General features: G+C 39.1%; 1 protein-coding gene across 1 annotated transcript in view; it reads left to right on the plus strand.

The window, feature by feature from the left end:
* mib1 (MIB E3 ubiquitin protein ligase 1) overlaps positions 1-25,743 on the plus strand; it is a 112,630-nt gene that overhangs the window by 18,543 nt on the left and 68,344 nt on the right. Inside the window, exons 6-12 of the mRNA XM_007901642.2 lie at positions 1,838-2,042; positions 2,161-2,344; positions 4,643-4,787; positions 7,223-7,356; positions 10,483-10,590; positions 16,732-16,929; positions 19,712-19,863. Of these exons, the coding sequence (XP_007899833.1) occupies positions 1,838-2,042; positions 2,161-2,344; positions 4,643-4,787; positions 7,223-7,356; positions 10,483-10,590; positions 16,732-16,929; positions 19,712-19,863 (1,126 nt within the window). The remainder of the gene's footprint in view (positions 1-1,837; positions 2,043-2,160; positions 2,345-4,642; positions 4,788-7,222; positions 7,357-10,482; positions 10,591-16,731; positions 16,930-19,711; positions 19,864-25,743) is intronic.

Below are 25,743 nucleotides of genomic sequence, written 5' to 3' on the forward strand. Positions count from 1 at the left end.
ATCTGAGCAAGGCAGGAGGTGTAGGCTCGTGAAGCAATGGACATGGCTGCAGAGCTCTGGATGCTACATTGCAGAATATAATTTCAGAATCAAAAGTTTTGTGGGAGGAGGAGATCTTAGAGGATTCCTTAGTTTTAGATAAATGCTATTTGTTTCTTTTAAGTGAAAAATGTGATCAAAGTTTATTTTGGACACAATCGATGCGTTTTTTGTGATATTAAATCCAGTAAAATAAAAATCAGAAAAGTGTAACTCAAAGGAAGTGCTCTTTTAAAGTTTGGCAAATCTCTGTTCCTTATCCAGAATCCCAAATCAAGGGTTTATTTTGTTTAATTTTTGCTTAACGAATTTGCTCCTCCGTGTCTCCCGAATGCACCATTTTTTCTGTCTCAAGGGGCATGGAACATGGATAACACTGGGTGTGCTCCAGGTCAGAGTAGGTTAGGGAGGGGAAATTCAGCAGATATTGCAGATTGTGGACAATTGCGAAGTGGGCAAGTACCATCTTGTGAAGAGGAAATGTAGTGCATTCCAATGAATGCATCTTCAACTGTCTTAACTTATTAGTTCTTCAGCCCTGTCCCTTCACTACTTAGAAATGAAAAGGAAATAAATGTCAAGAAAAAGCAAAGATCTGGTATTTTTCAGTATCGTAGACTTTGATTTGAAAAACAAAATCAAATTTATTTTGTGAAAACAAGCTTTGTTACAGGAACGGGAACTTCTGTTTTAGATTCTCAAATCTGTTGATGACTACTTAACCAAGGAGCTGTAGAAATTCTTGCTCCACCCCAACAACAATGAGTCTCTGTTTCAGACTCACTGAAGTTTAACAATTAGCGATCGCTAATTATCATTGGATTATCTCTACCTCTACACCCTCTCGCTCTGATCTTCATGAATGCACCCCTCCCCTTTGCTCACTGTCCTGCTCCATGTGCCCTGGCTCCCCTCTCTGTGCAACCATCAGTGGCCAAGCCTTTTGTCGCTGTGTCCCTAATCTTTGCAACTGGCTGCCTCTATCCCTTTGCCTTCTTTTCCTGTCTTTAAATTCCATTTTAAAACCAGCTACTCAACTTCTCCCTTGCTCAGCACTGCACACCACTGTGAAACTCTTTGAGACATGAAGGGCATGTTATTGCATTTGATATTGAGCTTATATCTCCCAAACTTCTGAGTTTCACAGGGTATTTGCTTTATTGACTGCATATTTGTAGGCAGCCACAGCAGCCACTTCCATAATATAACCTTAATTAAACCAAAATCCAGATGCAGTGGTTCCAACCACAACCAAAGGCAAATTGTCAGGCTCCTTTGGCAAGTAGCAAAAATCTGACCAAATTTTTAATATTTAGCAAATCCTGTTCATCAGTGTGATCAAATGCTACATTAAATTCAGCACTTTATGAATTTAGTCACCTAAATCAGTTTCAATTTTATTCATCTTGGAAGTAGTTAATATTGGAAATTAAGTAGCAGTTAATGATACAGACATGTATACTTTATTCTCATGAGATCATTTCTGGGCATTCATCAGATTTATTTTAAAGTTTTACTCCAAGATACAGTGAAACTGATAACTCGACACCCCAAGGGAAATAGCTCAAATGACTGCATACCAGAGTTGACTTATAATCTAAAGTACAGAATCTTGAAAATACAAAGTACTTGAATAACCAAGATATTGAGTGAGTGTCTAGTTATGTGGGGTTGATGATTTATCCTAGGGGTGAGTTATCAGAGTTTCACTGTATTGCAACATGGCTAACTTTTATTATGGTTAAGGTAAAAATATAATTTTGTGGCTTTCACTGATCAGCTTTTGTATTGGCTGTAGGTGAACAAAATGGGAGTCGGAACCCTGGCGGTCTACAGATTGGTGATCTTGTAAATATCGATTTGGATTTAGAGATTGTCCAGTCATTGCAACATGGGCACGGTGGTTGGACTGATGGTATGTTTGAGACACTGACCACCACTGGCACTGTCTGTGGCATTGATGAAGACCATGATATTGTCGTGCAATATCCAAGTGGAAACAGGTAAGTAGCAAAATGGCTCAAAAATGAAATGCAAAACTGCATTGATAGAGAGAAGGACCCTTGAAGTGTTTGTATCAAGCTTCTGAAAGCAGGATTTTCTTTCTGCTCTGGTTCACAGGTGGACATTCAATCCTGCAGTCCTCACAAAGGCCAATGTGGTTCGTAGCGGAGATGCGGCTCAGGGTGCAGAAGGTGGAGCCTCACAGTTTCATGTTGGTGACCTGGTTCAGATCTGCTATGATTTGGAGCGAATCAAGCTGCTTCAGCGTGGCCATGGGGAGTGGGCTGAAGCTATGCTGCCAGTAAGTAGGACTGATTTGATGCTTTTCCTGGCTCTCTTTTGAAGAATCTTGTTTTACATTGGCTAAATGAATGGACCCCCCCCTCCATGATCTTATTTGGTTCAAAAGAACTGTCGATTTTTCTTCAAAATCTTTCAACAATAAACCATCAGTCGCATCTCTTTTTAACATGGCATCTCTGGCTTATTTTCTCATCTATGGAAGCATTATTTTGTACTTGTAAATAAGCTAATTTGATAAAATATTCACTGCCCAACTATGTCATTATGTACTACAGCTATTTTATAATCCGTCTTTTGAAGAAGCATAGAAATAAAATGTTATGCATATAACCCTGTACTGTATCAACTTAGTTGGCAATTCTAATTGAAAATCTTCTTGTTTCATTGGACAGTTTGTCAATGAGAATCTGAAAAGTGCTGGTATTTAGATATAAATACTATACTCCTTCGACTCCCTCCTCCCTCACCACGACAGTCCGCAAACTCAAACCCACCACCTCCCTCGATCCCATCCCTACCTCTCTCCTCATCTCCCAGTTCCACCTTCCAGCCACTCACCTGTCCGAGTCATCAACCTCTTCTTGTCCACCGGTTCAGTTCCCACCCCCCTAAAAACAGCCGTCATCACCCCCATCCTGAAAAAAACCTTCCCTGGATCCATCCCTCCTCTCCAACTTCCGCCCCATCTCTAACCTCCCATTCCTCTCCAAGGTCCTGGAACGAGTCGTCGCATCCCAGCTCCGTTCCTTTCTCTCTCGCCATTCCCTCTTTGAACCCCTCCAATCCGGCTTCCGCGCTGCCCACAGCACGGAAACAGCCCTGGTCAAAGTCACTAATGACATTCTGAACATCTGTGATCAGGGCTCCCTCTGCCTCCTTGTCCTCCTCGACCTTTCTGCCGCCTTCGACACTGTCGACCACTCCATCCTCATACACCGCCTCTCCGCTTTACTTAATCTTCACGGACCTGCCCTTGCCTGGTTCGATTCCTATCTCTCTCATCGTCTCCACTTTGTTGCCGCTAACGGTTTCTCCTCCAGCCCCCGCACTGTCACGTCTGGCGTCCCCCAGGGCTCTGTCCTTGGCCCTCTCCTCTTTAATATCTACATGCTCCCCCTCGGTGACATCATCCGCAGACATGGGGTCAACTTCCACATGTATGCGGATGACACCCAACTCTATCTTTCTGCCTCCACCCTCAATTCCAGGACCACTGCTGTCCTGACAGACTGCCTGTCGGACATCAAGTCCTGGATGAGGGCAAATTTCCTACAGTTGAATGTGAACAAGACTGAGGCCCTCCTGATTGGCTCACGCCAGCGCCTCAGCACCTCAGGCTCCGGCAACACCAACCCCCATGGTTACACACTACAACTCACCAAGTCAGTCAGGAACCCAGGTTTCTTGTTCGACCCTCAACTGTCTTTTCTTCCCCACATCCAAGCCATGACCCGTTCTGCCTTCCCTCACCTCTGTAACATCGCCAGATTCCGCCACTACCTCACCCCTCAGGCCACTGAAACTTTTGTTCGTGCCTTCATCACCTCTAGGCTCGACTATGCAAATGCCCTGCTTGTCGGCCTTCCCAACTCCTCCCTCCACAGGCTACAGATAATCCAGAACTCTGCAGCCCGTGTCCTCTCCCGCACCAAACTCCATGACCCCATCTCCCCCACTCTGCCCGACTCCACTGGCTCCCTATCCTTCAGAGGATCCAGTTCAAGATCCTGGTCCTCACATACAAAGCCCTCCATGGCCTCGCCCCACCCTACCTCTGCAACCTCCTAATCCCCTACCAATCCGCCTGTTCCCTCCGCTCAGCCGTCTCTGGCCTGCTCCACATACCCGGCCCCACCATTGGCGGGAGAGCCTTCAGCCACTCTGCTCCCAACCTCTGGAATTCCATCCCCCAGTCACTCCACCTCGCCCCCTCTTTAGCCTCCTTCAAGTCCCGCCTCAAGACCCTCTTCTTCAACCATGCCATCGGCCACCCCCCTTCCCCTCCCCTTCCCCCCCCGACCCCAGCTCAGGTCTGAAATGCTGTACTCTGTCCAGCGCCTTGGGATGTCCTCCCAATGTGAAAGGCGCTATACAAATGTAATGTTGTTGTTGTATAAGGAAGGTGCTTCATTGGCAGTTTCAGCTGCTGTCAGGGTGTTTGGTGGTTGTTAAATGTTAGCAACTCTGCATAAGCAACGTAAAACCTTTCTACCACACGATGTTGAGTCAGTTGGTTACAGATGCAATTGGAGATTATCCAAGTATAGAATTGTTTGTTACACTTTTATTTGCATAGACTTTGGGGAAAGTTGGACGTGTACAGCAGATTTACTCTGACAGTGACCTGAAAGTTGAAGTTTGTGGGACATCCTGGACATACAATCCAGCGGCGGTCACCAAGGTGGCATCAGCTGGATCTGCTGTGAGCAATGCATCTGGTGGTAAGTGCAGCCTTTGAACTGGCCTTGTTGTCCATTTTTCTTTTTTTGACTTATTAATATTGCGCATTCGGTGCTGGTGTCGAGTTGGTGTTCCAACGGCCTGGAAATTGTTCACGTTTAGTGCAGAATGGGCAAGCCTGCACCAAGCGAACTGACAAGCTGCATGCTTGTGGAGTGAATGGGATCCACATGCAAACATGTTGCAACAGTAAAACATGTTTGATCTCTTCTATTGCTTTGTTTTTCCTCATAAACAGGTTTGCTAGGAAATAATTTTCTTTGTAACTAAAAAATGTTTTGGGGGCCAGACGGGTATCCAAAAATCTCCAAAGCAAACTTCGGAGTGTTCCAGCTATGCATGGAAATTTCTGCTTAGAATCCAGTGTGCATTCCCCAGGAGGAATGCACCCTGCTCACCAAAATTTGGAAGGTAATAGGTGCAAGTTTGTTTGTTTGCTTGGAGGCACCAGAGTGTTCATTGGCATACTGATGGAGTTCAACAAGCTAAAACAGTGCAGGTTACTATTGCAATCACTGTCTCACATTTGGGTTCAAGCCCCATGTTAGGATTTGGGACTCACTGACACTCCAATGCAGTGCTGTTCATATGCTGCATTGTTGGAGATGTCGTCTTTCAGATAAGACATCTCTCAAATGACATCTCCAACCTGTTGGATGCTTGTTCAGGTGGGCATTAAATATCCTTTGGCACTATTCATGAAGAGAAGATTCTGGCCAAAAATCACCCAAATAAAATTGGTCTTTCAACTCATGGCTGTTTGTGGGACATTACTGTGGGAAAATTGGTTGCCGTGTTTGCCTAGAAAAAACAGTCACTCCACTTTACAGTACAACAATAACTTGCATTTATAAAGCACTCTTCATGCGGCGTAGAGTTTCAGAGTGCTTAACAGTGACTGAGCTTTATGCCAAGCTGGGGAGAGAAAGGAGGTGACCATAGGCATGGTCGAAGAGGAAGATCTTTAGATGTGATCTAAGGGAAGGTAAAAGATAGAGGGATTGAGACAGAAAGTTCGGGAATGTACAACAACAACTTGCACTTACATAACGCCCTCCACGACGGGCAGTGTCTCAGAACACTTAAAAATGGTGGAGCCCGAGGCCGAGCCTGGAAGAGGGGGAAGGTGACAGTAGGCGCGGTCGAAAAGGAGGTTCTTCAGACACGACCTGCAGATGGGGAAGGAGGGGACGAGGCGAAGGGGTTGAGGGAGGGAGTTCCAAAGTTTCAGGGGCGTAGTGGCTGAAGGCACTGTCACCGATAGTGGAGCGGGGGACGCGGAGGAGGCCAGACCCAGTAGAGCGGAGGCAGCAGGTACTGCTGTGGGGATAGAAGAGGTTAGAGAGATAGGGGGGTGTCAAGTAATGGAGGGATTTAAACACTGGGTGAGCATCTTGAAGTCAATCCGCTCTGTGACAGGGAGTCAGTGGAGTTTGGTAAGGACTGGAATAATCGGGGTACGAAATTTGATGCGGTGAGAATGCGGGCGGCAGAGTTGTAATAATAAATAATAATAATAATCCTTGCATTTGATATAGCGCTTTTCACGTCGGGAGGACGTCCCAAAGCGCTTCACAGAACACACTGTAAAGTGAATTGACTGTATATTTGTGGGCGAACGCGGCAGCCAATTGCGCACAGCAATGTCCCACAAACAGTCGTAGATTGTAGGGGTGGAGAGGCAGAAAGCAGAGGGCTTGAGTCAGCTGAGTGAAGGGGGCAGGTAGAGGAGTATATCCTGTGAAACGCTTTTAAACGTCCTCCCAATGTGAAAGGTGCTGCACCAAATGTAAGGAATATTATTAAGCTTCCAGCAGCTTATCCAGCAAGGACATGCTTTGGCTGGCAGTGCTAACAGGAGCTGAGTGAGAAGAATCTCAGCCGGAGGCGATTGATTGTTGCTGATTCAGAACCACGAACTTTTAAAATATTTTTAATACTGTAAAGGTAAAGCTTTTGTATTTGTTTACTAATTTTCATCTTGTTTCCTTTCAAAGTCACTGACCCTTTGCTGGGATACAATTCTATGTACGTTTTCCGTGCTCCCGTGCCTCCCCCAAGTTGTTCATGTTGAAGTGTTGGCAGATTCTTTGACCCTGAAGCATTACAGCCGCACGTGCACTTTCTCAGAGAGATGCCATATTCAGGAGTAGAAACCTGGCTTTTTTACCTTTCTGCCCTCTAACCCCCTCCCTCGCACAATACCAAGCACAGGGCTGACTAAGGTCAATTATTGCTCCCAATTGTTGCCTGTGGACTCCTGGATTCGAGCCAGTATCCTCCAGTTTGTATGGCTTACGCTTTGAGTTTACCCACGGGCCTATTTGAGGAGCTCACATTGAATATTATTGAAATAGTAACCATAAAATGAGGGATTTTATATGGTGCATTTTACTGTTCTCTATTTTCTTTACAGAACGTCTTTCTCAGCTTCTGAAAAAACTGTTTGAGACTCAAGAGTCAGGTGACATCAATGAGGAACTTGTTAAAGCTGCAGCTAATGGTGATGTTGCCAAAGTGGAAGAAATATTGGCACGACCAGATGTTGATGTGAGTAATTGATCACAACCTGTTCCTCCTAATATTTCTTTGAAGGAATAGGGAAAAAAGGAAAATATTTTTGTCAAAATAAAAATATTCACTCCCCTGATGGCTTAGCAAGGACTCACTGCTGTGTGAAACGGAGCAATAGACATTGGCAAGATCCCAGTTTCAATCCAGGTTTTATGCTGAGTTGGCTGACTTCTGCCAAGTTTCAGAAGCATATCAGCCAGGGTTCCCACTAAACATTGAGCCCTGCTCGAGGTGTGAGTGTCTTGATGTTGAGTGAGGACAGATTGAGCTCTTCTGTGATTTCTGTCACTGTTGGGTAGCCTGTAAACATACACTTCAATGTTTATACATGTTTAAGGTTCACTTGAGCTAAATGCCGAGCACCTTTTGAACTGTACACCAGCATTAGTTGGTACCTTCAGATGGGGGGGTTCGGGATGGGGAGTGAAGAAGGGTAGGCTAAAAATATTCCCATTGCTGCCAATATGGTTTATCTTTTCTTTTTTTTCCCTCTGGATCACATACTACCTGTGACCTTTCAGAATTGCTCTTTGCTACTTTGAAATTACACTTGTTCACACCAACTGATGAGAAATTTAAATTGCCCACACTTAGGGTTTTAACTTTCAAGTCCAAGAGGTTTGAATACTGTGGTATTTTGGTGCTAGATTTGTCTCGAGGGGATCTTTCCACTAACAGTAACTATACAAGCTTCTGGGATATATTCTTGGAAATCTGACAACTAAGTCATTTCAGCTCCACATTAAATTATAGGCAGCTTGGTGGTGTTTCATTCACTGTGTACCCTCGGGCAGATTCAATGTACATAAAGCAGATAAAGAGCTGACTTGGTTGAGGGTATACAGTTCTTTGACATTATTGCAGCAGGGGGAGATAACACTCTCAGGGCTGAGTAATTTATGTTCATTCAGAAAGACATTTCTTGTTTCAAGAATAATGCAAAGATGAATTGAATGATGCCATTTGCACAGTGTCTGAGAAACCTGGGAAGGGTCTATTGTTTATACAGTACTTTTAAATTGTGAAGCATCAGACAATGCACAGGTTGTTTCAATAACTACCGCATTGTTAAGCAATCCCATTTGCCACAAGGTGGCAGAAGTCTGCCAATTAAAACAAGTGTGCATTATGTTGAGGTTTGATTAGAAAATGAAATGAATGGTTACTAACCGCTATTACCAGGATCCCAATAGAATACACAGTAATCCACTCTTAAATGGTTCTGAAATATTTTTTGCACAAAGAAATGCATGTTACAAGAATTCAGAAATATTATCTGGAATTATGATCCAGGTGTAATTTTTAAGTGCAAATTCCTAATTCAAACATGAATTGTTTGCGATTATTCTTGTTTTCATTGTTCAATGCTCTTTGAATTTATAAAGTCATATGACAAAAGATCTTTCTCTATAATAATTATTTAGGTTGAGCCTGTGAAAATGGGCTAGGTGAATATATTTTAAATGGACTTTTATAACTGGTTTATAGAATTATCAAAAAAAAATTGGTTCATGCTTGAAAAAGATTCCTTTCCTGTCTGATCACCTGCTCTTATCTCAACCAATTTTGCTATTTAAAGGATCAACAACACCAACAACAAAATTACATTTGTATAGTGCCTTTCACGTCAGAAGGACATCCCAAGGCGCTGGACAGAGTTATGGACCCGAGCTGAGGGTCGGGGTGGGGGATGGCAGGGGGATCGAAAGCATGGTCGAAGAGGAGGGTCTTGAGGTGGGTCTTGAAGGTGGCAAGGGAGGGGGCGAGACAGAGGGACTGTGGGATGGCGTTCCAGAAGGTGGGTGCAGAGTGGCAGAAGTCCCGCCCGCCGATAGTAGGGTGAGCGAAACAGGGGATGTGAAGCAGGCCAGAGCCTGCTGAGCAGAGGGAGCGAACAGGGTGGTAGAGGTTAGGAGGTCGGAGAGGTAGAGGGGAGCAAGACTATGGAGGGCTTTGAAGATGAGAACCAGGATCTTGAACTGTATCCTCTTGTGTGATGGCAAGCCAGTGGAGTTGGGCAAGGATCACTAGGAATTGTACAAGAATATCTTAGAATGGCTCGGCCTATTAAGACATTTTGTTAAAAAACGTCCGACAGCCTAGGTGTCAATGTAGTTCCTTTATACGGCAAATTCTGAGCACAAGACTGTCCTATCGCACTATGTGGCATTGCGTCATGTTGAAGCACAACATTTTAGGGTTTGGGTTCTAGCCATTTCTTGAGTTAGCTATGCACAATGATGTGTAATTATAGGAAAAATATTAGCGTATTCAACATTAAATCAGCCCTGTAACTATATTTTTTTGTACTGGCTTCTTTGATTTAATATATATGTGGCTGCAAATTCAAGCGGTAGTTGGATATCTCTTGGAAGAAATTTAATTGAGGCTTATGAAAGATAGAAAGATCCTGAGCTTCATTTGATTTCTTCTTTGGGGCCAGCCAGATAATTCCATTGTATAGATTCCTATATCCCTCTAAAAACAATCTGTGAACAATAACTGAGTATAGATTTTTTTTAAGCATTCTAAGACTTGAATTAACACAAATATTCTGTGGTTTGGGTGTTTTAAGCAGAAATGTTACCTTTAACCTTCACCTTTAATAAGCTTGTATAAAATAGTATATGACCTCCAACCTTAGCCTGTGACATTTTTGACAGGAGTTAAGTTTGACTTCTGTTTTGTTGGCATTTTCTATCCGGGATAGCACTTAGAGATGTTTTGTGTGGAATAATTGTGCAGATTTGCATTTTTAAACCAATTTGTAAGAGAGCCAAGTCTGATTTCCTAACAGTGGGTTTGAAGTAGCTATTACTGCTGAGATCAATCAATTTATGTTCACATTAATTTTAGGTACCTGCAATCATTCACGTATAGTTTTTGTAATGGTCTCCTATCTTGTTGAGGTTGTTAGTTTGTTTGTGCTTAGACATGTTCTTGAATTTGTGAGAATTTCCTTTTCTGTTTTCATTATGGACATAATTTTTACAAAATGCAAACGTGGGGGTTATTGAAGAAGTCCTTCCTCTGTGTTATTAAATTTGCGCAGCAAACTTGCCTTAAGGAAATGTGGTTCATATTTTGGTGGTGTACTTGCAGGTGAATGGCCAGTGTGCAGGACACACCGCGATGCAAGCAGCCAGTCAAAATGGACATGTGGATGTTCTGAAGCTCCTTCTTAAACAAAGTGTTGATTTGGAAGCTGAGGTAGGTTGTATCATTGATTAAGCAATGACAATATTGGTTATATTGCAATATAAGCAAAGTAAACCATACTAATTAACCGTGTGTTCTGCATCAGCCTTCACAAATAACATATCACTTTATGGCGTATTTACAAGCATTTAAATCGGATTGCATTTTTGTAATGGATGTTAAATTCAAAAAGTTGATTACGAAGCCCAAAATACAGAGGTGTTATGCGTAGTTGTCTCAAATGAATGACTCAATATAATTTTAATGTTTTCCATATTGATTTTCGTATGTATTATGAATGCATTAGCAATGAAACGTGGTAATGTGGGGATAAAACTCGATTCATGGGGAATGCTGCAGTTAGTCTTATCACACTGCTTTGTTCCAGTTAAGGTATTACTTTTGAAAAACTGACAAGTAAATGTCTTTCTTTAAAGTTGATATTTGACTGTTTTAGCGTTTTGTGGCACACTTGAGAATGTATATAGAATCATAGAATTATACAGCATAGGAGGAGGCCATTCAGCCCACCGCATCCTTGCTGGCTCTTTGAAAGGGCTGGCCAAATTAATTCCACTCTCCCACTCTCTCCCATAGTCCTGCAAAATTACCCACTACAAATAGTTATCTACTCTCTTGAAAGTTGTTATCGAATTGGTTTCCACCACTCTTTCAAGCAATGCTTCCAGATCCAAACAAACTCGTGGTGTGAAAAAATTTCTCCTCACCTCCCCTCTGGTTCTTTAGCAACTATTTTAATTCTGTGTCCTCTGGTTACCGACCCACCTACCAGTGGAAACAGTTTCTCCCTGTGCACCCTATTGAATCCCCTCATAATTTTGAACATCTCTATTAAATCTCCCCTTAACCTTCTCTACTTCAAGGAGAATAACCCTAGCTTCTCTAGCCTCTCCTGATAACTGAAGTCCCTCATTCCTGGAACCATCCTGGTAAATCTCCTTTGCTCCCTCTCCAAGGCCTTGACATCCTTCCTTAAGTGTGGAGCCCAGAACTGAACACAGTACTCTAGCTGAGACCAAACCATTATTTTATAAAGGTTCATCATAACCTCCTTTTGTATATTATGCCCCTATTTATAAAGCCGAGTAACCCGTATGCTTTTCTCACAACTTTTATCTACCTGTCCTGCCACCTTCAACAATTTGCTTATATGGACTCTCGGTTCCGGCATCCTCTAAGATTGTACCATCAAGCTTATATTGCCACTCCTCAGTCTTCCTCCAAAAATGCATCACTTTGCATTTCTCTGCATTAAATTTAATCTGCCATGTGTCTGTCCATTTCACCAGTCTGTCTATGTCCTCTTGCAGTCTGCTACTATCCTCTTCACCATTTACTACTTTTCCTAGCTTTGTACCATATGCAAACTTGGAAATTGTACTCCTTATCCCCAAGTCAAGGTCATTTATGTACATCAAAAAGAGCTATGCCATACCATTACATATGGTAAACTGAATTTCCTATCTCATCAGGTAATGTCAGATGATGAAATGTAGTTATTTATCTTGGAGATTTTTGCCAGGAAGCTGCAGAAAATTTAAATGTTTAATAATCTTATTCACTCAGAATGTGTTTAGTTCTATTGCAAAATTATTATTAATATCTAATAACTGTCATGAATTTAATACCAGTCCATAAAGTTGGGATTGGATTCACTTTCTGAAAGGCTCAAAAGAAAATTGTTCATAAAAAGGTGAAAAAGACCTTGTATTAGTAGTTGACAATTTAATGTCAGAAGCCAACTTGTGTTGTCGGAAATTGTGATGCATTATTGTAAAATGTAACCTGTTCCGGGTTCTAGATGGAAAAGGTGGATCAGACTGAAACTGCCAGTGCCATGAATTCCACTTTTTGTAGTGTAAGCTGGAGTCCACAGCACCAAGGCAAAAAACTATGTAAACTAAGAAATTTACAGTTGTTTCTGAATCAGAACCTTTATTTTGTGGCCTTAGACTTTTGGTTGTGTTTTCTTTGCTGTCCTCTTGGCCGTCAGTTTGCCCATCCTGAAAAACATGCTGACAGGCTCTCTGAAGACCCATTTTAGTATTTGGTGTGAATGCCTTCAGAGGTTGCACAACTGCTTTAAAAATGCTGCTGGAATCCTTGATACATCAAAATGTGCACTTTACAGTAAGAGCAGCACATTCCTGGTAGAAGATGATTCTTCATTTTCGATCTTTCCCTAAGAGATGTGCCTAATTGAGAGAGTGCAGTACTGGTCCAGAAATTTTCATTGCTCCTATTAAGTGTAAAGTCAATCATAGTTTGCTTCATATTGTGGGGTGGGGTTGGGGGGAAAGGTGAAAGTAAGTTTGAGGTATTTACTTGAGGTATTCACTAATTTCTTAGAGATTTCTTAAATCAATCTCTAAGGAAAATGTTTCTATTATGAATTCATTTTAATTTACTGACCAACAGCAAATCATATTTTGTTTCATAGTGTGGGGGGAGAAAGAGAGCAACTACACGGAGCACTTTGCAATGTGCTCTGGTATATTTTCAGTTGTTGAAAATGGGTCTGTGTTTACAAAGTGCCTTTTGAGACATGGTAACTTTTTTTGTATTGAAATAATTATCTCCATTTAAAGAAAATTTCTTCAGAGTAAACAGAAACTTCATACTTTTCCTTTAAAAAATACATTTACATTTGTGGAACACAGTTTAATTTAAAACTCCTTATTACTGATTCCAAACACTACTCAAGCTCTTGCCTGTTAATGATCAGCTCTTCACAGCACAGAGCTCCAGCACAGAGCTCCAAAACATTACTGTCAACTGCTGAGCTGAATGTTTGTAACAGGCACTTAGGTATTACTGAAGCAACGTGGATTGAGTGCAGAAGTTCAGATTCAGCAGTATTACCCCACATTGCCATAATGGAATAAATTGTCATGGGGCTATATTTATTTGTTCTCCTGGGGCAGTCATATAAAGATAATACATTAATAATTCAATATTACAAGACTTCTTGTATTGATGCATCAAAAGTTATAGTATTTTGTTGGTCTTTTTAGTGCTTAATGATTTGTCATTTTTTAACAAAGCATTGTTTTTTAACTTAACATTGAAAAGCATCTGCATTTCATAGGATTATACAGCACAGAAGGAGGCCATTCGGCCCATCGTGTCTTTTCCAGCTGTTTAAAAGAGCTATCCAAATCAATTCCACTCCCCCGCGCTTTCCTCATAGCCCTGCAAACTTGCCCTCCCCAAATAATCATCTACTCTCTTAAAAGTTGTTTTGAATTGGCTTCCACCACCCTTTCAGGCAATGCCTTCCAGATCCGAACAACTCGCTGTGTGAACACATTTCTTCTCATCTCTCTCCCCTCTTTCTTTTAACAGCTATTTTAAATCAGTGCCCTGGGGTTACTGATCCATCCGCCAGTGGAAATAATTCCATTTTGTCGGAAGTGTTTCTGTTTTAAAGTGTGAAGTCTTCCTTTTTAATGTGATTTGTGGTATTGTATAATATTTTAATAGCACATCTTGGTGGTTGAATGTAAGGAATCGTGTTTATGTTGAGAAATGCAGAATTCGTTGTAAATATCTTACAATTTCAAAAAGTTGTCCTTTGAACTTTACTACAACACATTCTTACCTTTGGTGTAAACAAGATCATGTATTTTCTTTTTAGAATTAATCTTCCAAGTCTTAAGAATTGTAATGCAAAGTGCAATGCTATTTTAGCACGATTGTCTAGAAGACTAGTTTGAAAAGCTTGCGGGCTTCTCTCGGATCAAATCAATGGATAGCAGCCAATTTCTTTTCCTAGTATTTTGCAGTTTTCATTGAATTCCTCCAGGTCAGCAGGACTGAAAGGAGTGTTCTGAATGCTTTCTGTTTTTAATCAAATACAAACATGTAGCCGAAGACTTTATTACTAAAAGCACAGCCCCTTTTTTCCTCTAGACATGTTTCTGAAAATCAATCTCTAAGGAAAATGTTTCTGTTATAAACTCATTTTAATTTATTGACCAATGGCAAATCACTTCCATGTTCCTAAAACGGATCATTAAAAATACAAAGAAGCCTTTAACACATTGCAATATTGCTCCAAAAGCTTTGAAGGTTAATTGAATTAGTGGAATTGAATAAAGGTTCAGCTTGAATGGCAGAAGGATGCATTGCAGCTTAAACAAATCTTGGTTTCTGCACATCTTTATAAATTAGTGTTGATAAAAGGTAGAATAATTTTAGTTGTAAAATTTGATTACATCTCCACTCATAGATTCCATGTTATAACTGGGTTTCACTATTAGTGTTTAGAAGGCAGCACAGAATTGTGTAATGGTTGTTGTTACATAACTAGTTTTTAATTGGTAAATTACAAAATTAGATATTCTGTGTGTTCCTCTGTACACGTGATTTGCGTATAGTACATTATGCAGCTTTATTTAATTGTTCATAGGTGATTTTATTGATGTGATGTTTCTTTTTATATTTGCATATTCTTAGAAAGTTATTCACCTTACCTGATACTTAAAACTATTTTAGGTTTACACTGACACCGATATTTGAGTAACTATTCAACTATCAGGAATATCTATAATTAAATGTAAAAATGTTCAATATATCAGTATTTTTATAGTATGTTTGAGGTATTCACTTTTAGTTTTCAGATTTATAGAAGTAATACTTTTTGGTGGCAGTGAGAGGATGGTTTAATCAATAAAAATAACTAAGATATTTTATTTGCAATCAGTTCTAGTCGAAAAACTTATTATAACCTTTTAACTTTGGTCTTGATTCACGATGAATTGAAGCTTCACTTTTATTTCCTTCTTTTCCATATGTAATTAAGGTTACTGTAAATCTTCAGATATATTTCTTGCAAAAATGATCAGTACTGGTTTTGAAAATGTATACAGAGCCTAATATAATTGCACATAAGAATAGTTTGACAGGTGGTAAAATCTCAAAAGAAACAAAAGGTTGTTTTTATTATTAATCATGTGTAAGCATGTTATAATCTTTCTTCTGCTAGTAGAAAAGAACTGATGAGATCTGAGGGGATAGGCATAATCGCTGTCTTTTGAGATTTGCTGCCTTTGGATCATTAACCATGGAATGTGGAGAGGAACCTCATTTCAGGAACAACTTACTGTACCTTTGAGTAATATACCTAACTAAATACATTATGGATTACCTCAACCCTAAAAATCAAACTTGACAATATTCTACCACTTCCATACAATTGTGTGCGTTTACTTATTTACTTTGATTGCATCACCCTTCTACAATATATGAAATGGAATCTGCTGCTGTTAGTGGCTTCTGCTACTGATGTTCAGCAGTCTTTGTCAAAATAGTCTGTCAAATCTAAATGGCTAACTCATCTGTTATGCAATTTATTTTGTAATTGCATTGGCGAGGTCATTATATTTCACATGCTTAAAAAAATGCATAATTTAATTGCATTAGACTGGCGAGGTACTATTGAACGGGCTTAGATTTGAGTTCTCTACGCAGAGGCTGTGGGATTTCCTAACTGGGAGGAGGAAAGAGAAGAAGCAGAGTTATGTCTGAGAGGTCTCTGTCTTGTTTTAATGTATAATTTAGCCTGAGAGCAGTTGTAGGCTAAGCCCTCAAAATGAAGAAATATTGGGTTGTATAATAAATAAATAAATAATCATATGCGTGATTTAACCAAAGATTCCCCAATAAAAGTAAAACTACAGTTCATTTCTGATAAATGTTGCATTTAATATCCTACCACTTATGTATGTCTCAACGCACTTCATCAAGTTTCTATAAAGTATAGTGACTATGTATTTGTTGACTAACACAGCAAACAATTTGTTCGCAACACTGTCCACAAACAACAATGAAGTGACTGATCAATTTTATCTGGGGGATGGTTGGCTTGGACATCGGGAGAAACTTTTTTTGAATTGTGCAATGGGATCTTTAACATCTTTATTTCCCAGATGGGACTTTGGATTAACTTCTCAGGAATGGTGAATGGCAATGTCAAATTGAAATTAGAATCTTATAAACATAAAAGTTATGTTTCTGCTTGGCTGCATTGGTCATTGGATGATGTGTGGTTCAGATGTAGGAAAGAAATTGAAATGCAAGTTTTTAATGGGTTTCACAACCTTGAGCATTTTATAATCTCTTTTGTTAAAGGATAAAGATGGCGACAGAGCTGTTCACCATGCATCATTTGGAGATGAAGGGTCTGTTATTGATGTTTTACACAGAGGAGGAGCCGATCTGAATGCTCGTAACAAACGCAGGCAGACTCCATTGCACATTGCCGTAAATAAGGGACATTTGCAAGTTGTTAAGACTTTGCTGGATCTTGGGTGCCATCCCAGTCTTCAGGTAAGAAATTGATTCTGGAACACAAATCTTTGAATTAAAGGGAATGTCATTCCTTTCGTCCACCTGTCTTAATGATGATAATAAGACCTTGGCAAGCTATCATTAAACTTGGTCCTAAATACAGTGCACTGCTGCGAATGTGCAAAGCAGGAAGTGATGATGTTGGTGGTGACGTAATCACCCGGATGTTGGCTATTTTAGCTTTAGCTGAAAGAAATAGTCCAAATTCTAAGTCATCAATCAGGCACTAACTGATGTTGCTTTGATCTATACTCCTGATGCCTTGATCAATATAACATTATTGTTATAGTTTTACTTTATCAGGAAACTCAATTCTCAGTTCACAAATATATTTCTGAATGTGGGGTGCAGTCTTCAATTTTCAGTTTTTCACGCTCTAATTACTTGCTTAAATTGCATGATGTAAAGAAGCTGCTGTTAATAAGATCTTGCATACTTATGTTAACTGGAGGATTCCATCTGCAACAACTTTCACCAGTTGATCAAAGTTAAAAGTCTTCATTGGAATTTTATTGTCAAGATATCTAAGGAACGAATTTCCCTGCAATAGCATTTTAGCACTATAAGTAAAATAGATTATAATTTTCAATTTCTTTGAATACTATGAATTAATCATTGTTGGTTTCGTGCACTGCTCAAACTGCTTCAGAGAATTATGTCAATCTGTTTAACAAAAGCATGTACATTGAAACTAGAGAAAACCATATTAATACTCAAAAGGTTAAAAATGCCTTCAGTTTGGCCACATAATTAGAGATACGGCATAAAGTCAAGGTGATGTGTTAATCAGAGAAGATTAAAAGTGAAGGAATTGAGTATCACCTTTTAAGAAATATTTGAGGGATAAGAGGAGAAAAGAATGGTTCTGAAATCTTGGTTGACTTTTCGAGAAAAAAATAGTGAGCTGTTCACCCCGTACTATTATTTCAGGCTCCTGTACTTGAAAAATGCTCTTTGGAAACATGAAGTAGTGTTTTCAACTAAACCTTAAGTAATGTGGCAAGTTAATGTTTAAATGGACAGATAGACATGTGGGATCCAAGCCAAATCCCTATTTGTTCTCTTTCTTTCCAGTCCAGACACAACTCGTGGAGTCCTGTAGCTCAGTGGTTAGAGCACTCGCTTTGCAAGTGAGAGACCTGCGTTCAATTCCAGGCAGGGCGAAACCTTGGGCAAGTTTCTTTACTCCACACGCCTAATAATAATCCCTCCAAAAAAAAAAAACAATAATTAAATTGGTCATTTTCAATCTACGACTGTTTGTGGGACATTGCTGTGCGCAATTGGCTGCCGCGTTCGCCCACAAATATACAGTCAATTCACTTTACAGTGTGTTCTGTGAAGCGCTTTGGGACGTCCTCCCGACGTGAAAAGCGCTATATCAAATGCAAGGATTATTATTATTATTTAACTCCTGATGGATAGATCTATAGAAGATATGAGTTTAATTATCCCCCATTTAGATTATCAGAGTGAGTTGCAGAGCTGCTCACCCTTATCAAACAGACTGCCCAGGAACCTTTCAATTTAATTATTAAAGTTTAAAAGTAATTTTGAAATTCATTGCAATATAAGCTGTATTGAATTGCGCCCTCTAAATCCTGTTTTATACTGTACTGTTATCAACATTTCAATGGAAAAATAGCATCAGGTCAACACAAACTGGGGCATAAATACCATTTATTAAATTTGCTCAGCATTCTGACTGCTTATCTGTAGGGCTCCCAGGTTTCCACCTATGGTAGATGGCCTGAATCAACTTTGTGAGAAAGACCTGGAGATGGCTTTCTTTCCCCACAACAGTTTGTTCCTCAGCACTAACAACGGGTTATCATGATATTTTAATAATAGAATGAATAATTGTTGGAATATTATTGCTTTATGGAAGAACAAATTTGATGCATGTTAATTCTGTAATTCACTAATATCCCAGTCGCGTTTGACTGCAATCAAAAATAATGTTGTTTTTCAAACAAAGCAGGGGTGCATTATTTTTTTAATTTTTATTGTACTATTTACAATTTAACAATATAAAAAGTAATTCTGCAACCCAAGCATGCATCACATTTTGAAGATGTTCCTTTATTCAATATTTTTTCTTTGAGTAATGGGTTTCTTTGAGCACTGCAAGTTACTGATTTTTTTTATCATACAAGATCTTCACCACTGATGTTGCATCATGTTAAGAATGTCTAGAATTAAGAACCTCTGTGGTGGAACATTTTGAGGTTCACTGAAAATCAAAAGCTTTCATATTTTTTCCAAGGCAAAATACTATTATCCGAGGTTCAGTGCTGTTTCGCTTTCGCTAAATTACTACAGAACCTTTTTTTTGCACAACGTCTCCAACACATGGTTTGCAGCCCTGTATTTTCATGCAGTCATAATGGATTGTGCTTGTCTAGTCCATTATTAAAGAAGGTGAAAGTTAATTTATCTAATTTATCTGGCCCATTTAGTTTTGTCCAAAAACTTCTGAGCATGAATTTAGAGAATCTAAATGAGCCATGAAAAATACAGATTATGCAGAAGGAAAAGTCATTGATCATATTTTTGCTAAATAGTTGTGCATACTAATTTAACTTTCTGAGTACCTTCAGTGCAGTTGAGTGCAGTTTTGAAAGTGTTCTTTGAGATGGCTTAAACTTCAGGTTTGAAATTAATTTTAACAAATTTCCAAACGGCTGTGGTAACTTTCATCAGGTCACATGCTTTACATTGTAACCACCTTAAACCGTTCTGTTTCTTGCAATGCTTGCAGGATTCGGAAGGTGATACACCTCTTCATGATGCAATAAGCAAAAAGCGGGATGATATGCTCTCTGTGCTATTGGAATCTGGTGCTGATGTAACGATCACCAACAACAATGGTTTTAATGCTCTTCATCACGCTGCACTGAGAGGAAACCCCAGGTATGGCTCTTTTTCAACATATGTGATTGTGAATATGTTTCATGGCCTGCTTAAAGATCATGGCTTAAAACTCCAACGTATTGAGACTTTTATGTCTCGGTGATTTCATAGGTTTTGAAAACCTTTTAAGGATTTTTTTAAATTTAATTTCATTTCAGTCGATTAATATAATTCTTGGACTGATAACAACAACACCTGAAATCGTCTGAAATCCTAGTTCTTGTCATACACCAAACCATAGAAATAGCAATGTATGTTGTCGCTCTCGCTGCTCTGTAGGGTTGTTGTTGCTAATATGAACCCAGTGGTGCTGAAGTAAAATCGAATTAAATGTAAGCCATAGAGACTTGTAATTTTTGACATATTGCAATGTTGGGAGATACCTGTTTTAGTTTGATATATTGCACTATGTGTCAAAGGGATTGTTTTGCAAAACCGGATAATTGTATCCTTTCATGATAACATTGAAGTATTATTATAAACTTTGAAAAGAGTTAAACTTTTTTATCAGTTTATTGTCACTCCACATAACGTCTTCCACTGTGCCGTTGTCTCATTGGGTCATGTTCAAACTTGCCTTTTGTTGGAGGCACTGCTTTTATGTACAGTAGTAGAATTTTGGACTGTCTGTCCTATGACAGCCCCAGACACTGGATTTTTTTTATACCTCTTTTGGACCACCAACAGTGGTATTCAACAGTAGCCATCTACCTGACAACTTGTCTGTTAAGTAAATTTGATTGTTCCTTTTTACTTATTAAACAGGCTTGTTGGTTTCCAATTGAAATTCGTTTTAAAAAAAACCCTGTAGCTCAGTGGTTAGAGTACTCGCTTTGCAAGCGAGAGACCTGAGTTCAATTCCAGGCAGGGCGAAACCTTGGGCAAGTTTCCTTACTCCACACACCTAATAATAATCCCTCCAAAAACCCAAAACAATAATAAATTGGTCATTTTCAATCTACGACTGTTTGTGGGACATTGCTGTGCGCAATTGGCTGCCGCGTTCGCCCACAAATATACAGTCAATTCACTTTACAGTGTGTTCTGTGAAGCGCTTTGGGACGTCCTCCCGACGTGAAAAGTGCTATATCAAATGCAAGGATTATTATTATTATTATTCAGGTTTTCCAATTTTTGTCATGATTTCCCAGTTGAATTGTTTTTTCTCTCTCACACTTTATTGTTTTGAACTATAAAAATGTCCAGCTTCCTGGTTGTAAGGTCGGCAGAGATGTCACTACACTATTTGTAGACAGTGCAGCTAATTTTAATCATTGTGGCATTAAGTGGTGTTACTGCTATTTCTGTATTATAACTGAGGGGTTCCTTTTACAAAGATTTACTTGTTTTGAGGTTTGTGAAATGAATGTGAAAAACTAATTCTTAATGAAACAAACAAAGGTGCTGGTGTGCGATCTGAATTTGGTTTTACACAAGCCTTTATGCCCATTTTCTGGTTGCTGCACCCTAAAGTTATCCACTGGGAAATCTATTTCATAGTGTGATGTGTAAGCTACAGTGTTCCATTGCCTGAGGGAAGTACGTGAGTTCCCTCTGGGATTGAGCAACATCCAAGGAGACATCAGGCAAGTGTAGTAATCCTCGGCATTGCTGATTGTTGGCCAGGTTGTCTTGCTCATTGATTAGACTTGATGGTCCAATATGGTAGTTCAAGATGGACAATTAATATTAATCCTGCCATTGTTCTGTACTCGTATCCATTTTATTTTTTTGTACAGGGAGACATATAAAGTTGGTACTTGGTAGAGGACATATTCCATTGTTAAAAATAGATTAATTGAAAACCAAAAAGATCATTCAACTACCTTATCTTCCGTTTCTTGAGCTAAAGTCTAAAATGTTAGCAATCAAAACGTATGGGCTTCTCACATGGAGTCGTCCCCATATATTTACTTAGCAATATTTAGATCGAAAAGACTTGTACCTACTGAGGAAAGTTTCTCAGCAAATCAAATTTTAAGGCATAATTTTTTTATTTTATGTTAGTGATTTTATTATGGTAAATTATTAATATATTTAAATAATTGGGTGATGCTTGAAGTAATGGATTGCACCAGTTTTCACAAGTTTTCTGCAGTATCTAGTGAAAGAAATATTTTGCTGTAGTTTCAGTTTTAAATCTCTACCCATTTTGACAGAGTCCAATTTTAATTTACCTCTCTGGGATTGCAAAATGATGGCGAAAGCATTCATAATACCAAATGGTTCATTTAAATTGTATAGTAAAAGGATTATTTTCCCATCCGTGAAAGACTGACTCTTTTTAAAAAATAATTGTTCATTTACTTTTAGTAATTATCCAAATATGAACAGTAAACCAAATATCAAACTTTGATGTTAAAAGTATCTATTGTATTTTGCTTTGTTCCCTCACTGTATTTATGAATTCTGTATCTTTAATTATAAACCGGTGAGCCTAGTTTATGCAGGCATTCATGTAGAGATTTCTAGCCATATTGAACTGGACAGTTTCAAGAAGTCAATCTTTTAATATTTCGGCAGAATGAAAAGTCTAGAGTTTGAATAGTTGTGCAGGGTAAGCTTCTGTTGCACCTTTGTATATCAAAGATAAATTAATATAACTTAAAATGCCCTTTACACTATTAAAGATGTATTATGGATGAAAATATGTACTAATAGACATAGTTAAAACAAAAGTAAGATATTTATTAACTTCTATAAATTTGAGTTCTTTCATTTTAATAGAATAATTAGGCTAGGTGCCAAATATTGTGGAGTCCTGTAGCTCAGTGGTTAGAGCAGTCGCTTTGCAAGCGAGAGACCTGAGTTCAATTCCAGGCGGGGCGAAACCTTGGGCAAGTTTCCTTACTCCACACACCTAATAATAATCCCTCCAAAACTAAAAACAATAATTAAATTGGTCATTTTCAATCTACGACTGTTTGTGAGACATTGCTGTGCGCAATTGGCTGCCGCGTTCGCCCACAAATATGCAGTCAATTCACTTTACAGTGTGTTCTGTGAAGCGCTTTGGGACGTCCTCCAGACGTGAAAAGCGCTATATCAAATGCAAGGATTATTATATTATTATAAATATGGTTGATTCAATCAGGATAAAAAAAACCTGAGGCAACAAAGTCTGAAGCCTCTGAAGCCTTTTGGCAATCCTGACGTTTGGATCATCACAACTATGATGGAAGTGAACATAAATGTGTCAAATTTAGGACAGAGGACTCCAATATATTCAGGTGCTTCAACTTAATATGGGCTACTCCTACTTTATTGCTTGCACTAGGAATGGAATAAGAATTATTCCTACCTGTAAAGCTATAAATCTGCCTGCGAAGTCATGTTTGTGTCAGAAATATTGGAACTTACTAAAAGTGGAACGTACCTTTTGCTTTGCACGTGAGAAAGCTTTTTGCATAAATTAGTAGTACACAATTGTAAATCGATAGTGGGATGCTCTACTGACTGACACAGTGTGCCAAATTAGTTGGCAGACACTAAATGCAGAATTGATTAAACTAACTGATACTGTGCAAAATTGACATTGAAATCTAGAAATGGTGTTGACAAGCTTGCCAAGTGACTGATAAACTTTAATTTCCTTATATTAAGCAAAATAGCTGAAGTGCTTATCGCCATCTCCCCCACCTCTTTTCCACATCTTTAAATCTTATCAAGTCACAGTTGTGGTCATTCTAAGATATTTTCAGGATGTCATTATTGGTAACATATATAGGTGCACAACTTGTAGGTATACTTGAGAGCTTGTCATTTGAAGTAATTTGGATGAGTCCCATTGTGGATATGTAAACAATATGTGCGTTTAATCCCTAGTTCCAGGATTTATGCCTTTCTTATGGGATGAGTACTCTGGTTCTGTTACAGATTCTAGCCATGGTTACAGGAGGTGTTGGTTTCGGGTTATCGCCCACAATATATACAGTCAATTCACTTCACATTATATCCTGTGAAGTGATTTGAGACATCTCAGATGTGATAAGGCATTATATGAAATGCAAGGATTATTATTGTTATTAGCGCAAGCTGTTAATGGTGCTGCACCACTTGAATTTGCAATAATCCAAACTGTTTGGGTATCAATTTGACGAGCTAGACCGTATGATTGTTATGCTTGTATCATATCACAACATACAGTAACACCTTGTTATAATCATCCTTGCATTTGCTATAGTGCTTTATCACGTCTTCTAGACATCTCAAAACGCTTCACAGAATATACTGTAAAGTGAATTGACTGTATATTTTGCGAGTGAAACGTGCAGATGATGAAGAGTGACCTGAGTATTGTGTGCTGCTGTTAAATTTGACATCCCAAAGATTCAATCCAATTGTTGTATTCCCTGTGTGTGTCAGGGAAGTGGTATCACTCCAGAAAAGGTCTACCTTCATGTTGGGTTTACAGGATAGCTCCAAAAAAAAATGTGCCATGTGTGACATTTTCATCAAAGCTGTAATTCCCTTTGCACCCATAGCCAGCTGCACTGTATGCGTGGAATCTGGTTGTTGGCATAGTAATTATTTATGCATCATTTGTATTAGCTGACTTTTTTCTCTCTTCATGTGCATGGATTATATTGACTTCTACTATGAGTAAAGAATCATTTTTAATGAAATTTAAACTAAATAGCTTACTGCCAACAATAATTGTACTTTCTTTGCATTGCTGCATTGTGTTCTGATGTCATGTTAATTTCCCTATGGCATAAAGCACCAGAGCTGTTTTAAGTATTTAATATCTGTATATAGATTCATACTTCAAACTTGTAAATGTGGGAAGAGAAGGAGGGAAGGTCAGTGCGTTAGAAACTGACCTCTCGCCACAGGGATCTGGGTTTGAATCCAGACCAATTTGTGGCATAAAATTCTCCTTTGTCTATGTTAACAATATGGGCATTCTCAATCCATTTTGTTGTAGGTATGCATTCACAGCATAGGTAGATAATTTCATGTAGAAGAGCCACAGGATGGCTGATACACAAAATATAACTGGTGTGTTTAGTGTATGCTCGTCTGAAATGTATTTTTAGTCAAGATAAGATGGAGGTTTGCTCTGAGAGTACTCTGAGAGTTCACTGGGTGCCCGTCCCAGGAATGTGTTAATTTTTCTCAGTTTTAATATCTTTCATGTTGATGAGCACAGAAAAACTTAATTTTTTTTTACATTTTTCTGGGATTAAGTGTTTTCCCCAGCTGATTTGGAATTTAGTCACTTGTTGGTTATAAGTACTAATCGCCTGTGAAATCTGAATGTGTTTTGCTAGTTCCTGTTGTTTATTCTCTACTATTCTCAGAAAATTAGTATTGGGTGTATTGACACATGTTAATTTTCCATTTCCTTGGATGTAGAATTTGATTTCACTTACATTGCAAACAAACAATTCCCCGTTTTTAGTGTATGTGTTTGTAGGCGCGCAATGTATGGATTGAAGTTCTTTCTCTTTGTAAAAAATGTTTGTATAAATTTAATATCCGATTTTCCTAATTTCCTCCCAAATTGTATGGGATGTGGTTCCGCTCTCTTGATGGGATGTGGTTCCGCTTGACTGTAGAGGGTGTCGCTAGACAAGTTGACTATAGAGGGCATTGCAGCAAGCCTGACCTCTTTTCATTTGGCTGCCACATGCGTACAGCCAATAGAGGGTGTTGTGGAGAGACTTGATGCAGGAACTCTGGCTGGTGTTCCCCTCTCCAAGGCTGGGATCAATTTTATCTCTTTCAACGCCTCCCCCCACCACCACCATCCAGCCCTGGTTGAGACCAGCAAACTCAGCACGGATTGGGATCCAAACAATTTGAGCAGCAGCTCTTCTTTACACCATCTGGGCTCCTGCGATGTTCCTTTTTTTCACCTTCCCTATCTTTTCCCAT

Source organism: Callorhinchus milii, unplaced genomic scaffold (genome assembly GCF_018977255.1).
Source record: "Callorhinchus milii isolate IMCB2004 unplaced genomic scaffold, IMCB_Cmil_1.0 Scaffold2, whole genome shotgun sequence".
NCBI classification, from domain to species: domain Eukaryota; kingdom Metazoa; phylum Chordata; class Chondrichthyes; order Chimaeriformes; family Callorhinchidae; genus Callorhinchus; species Callorhinchus milii.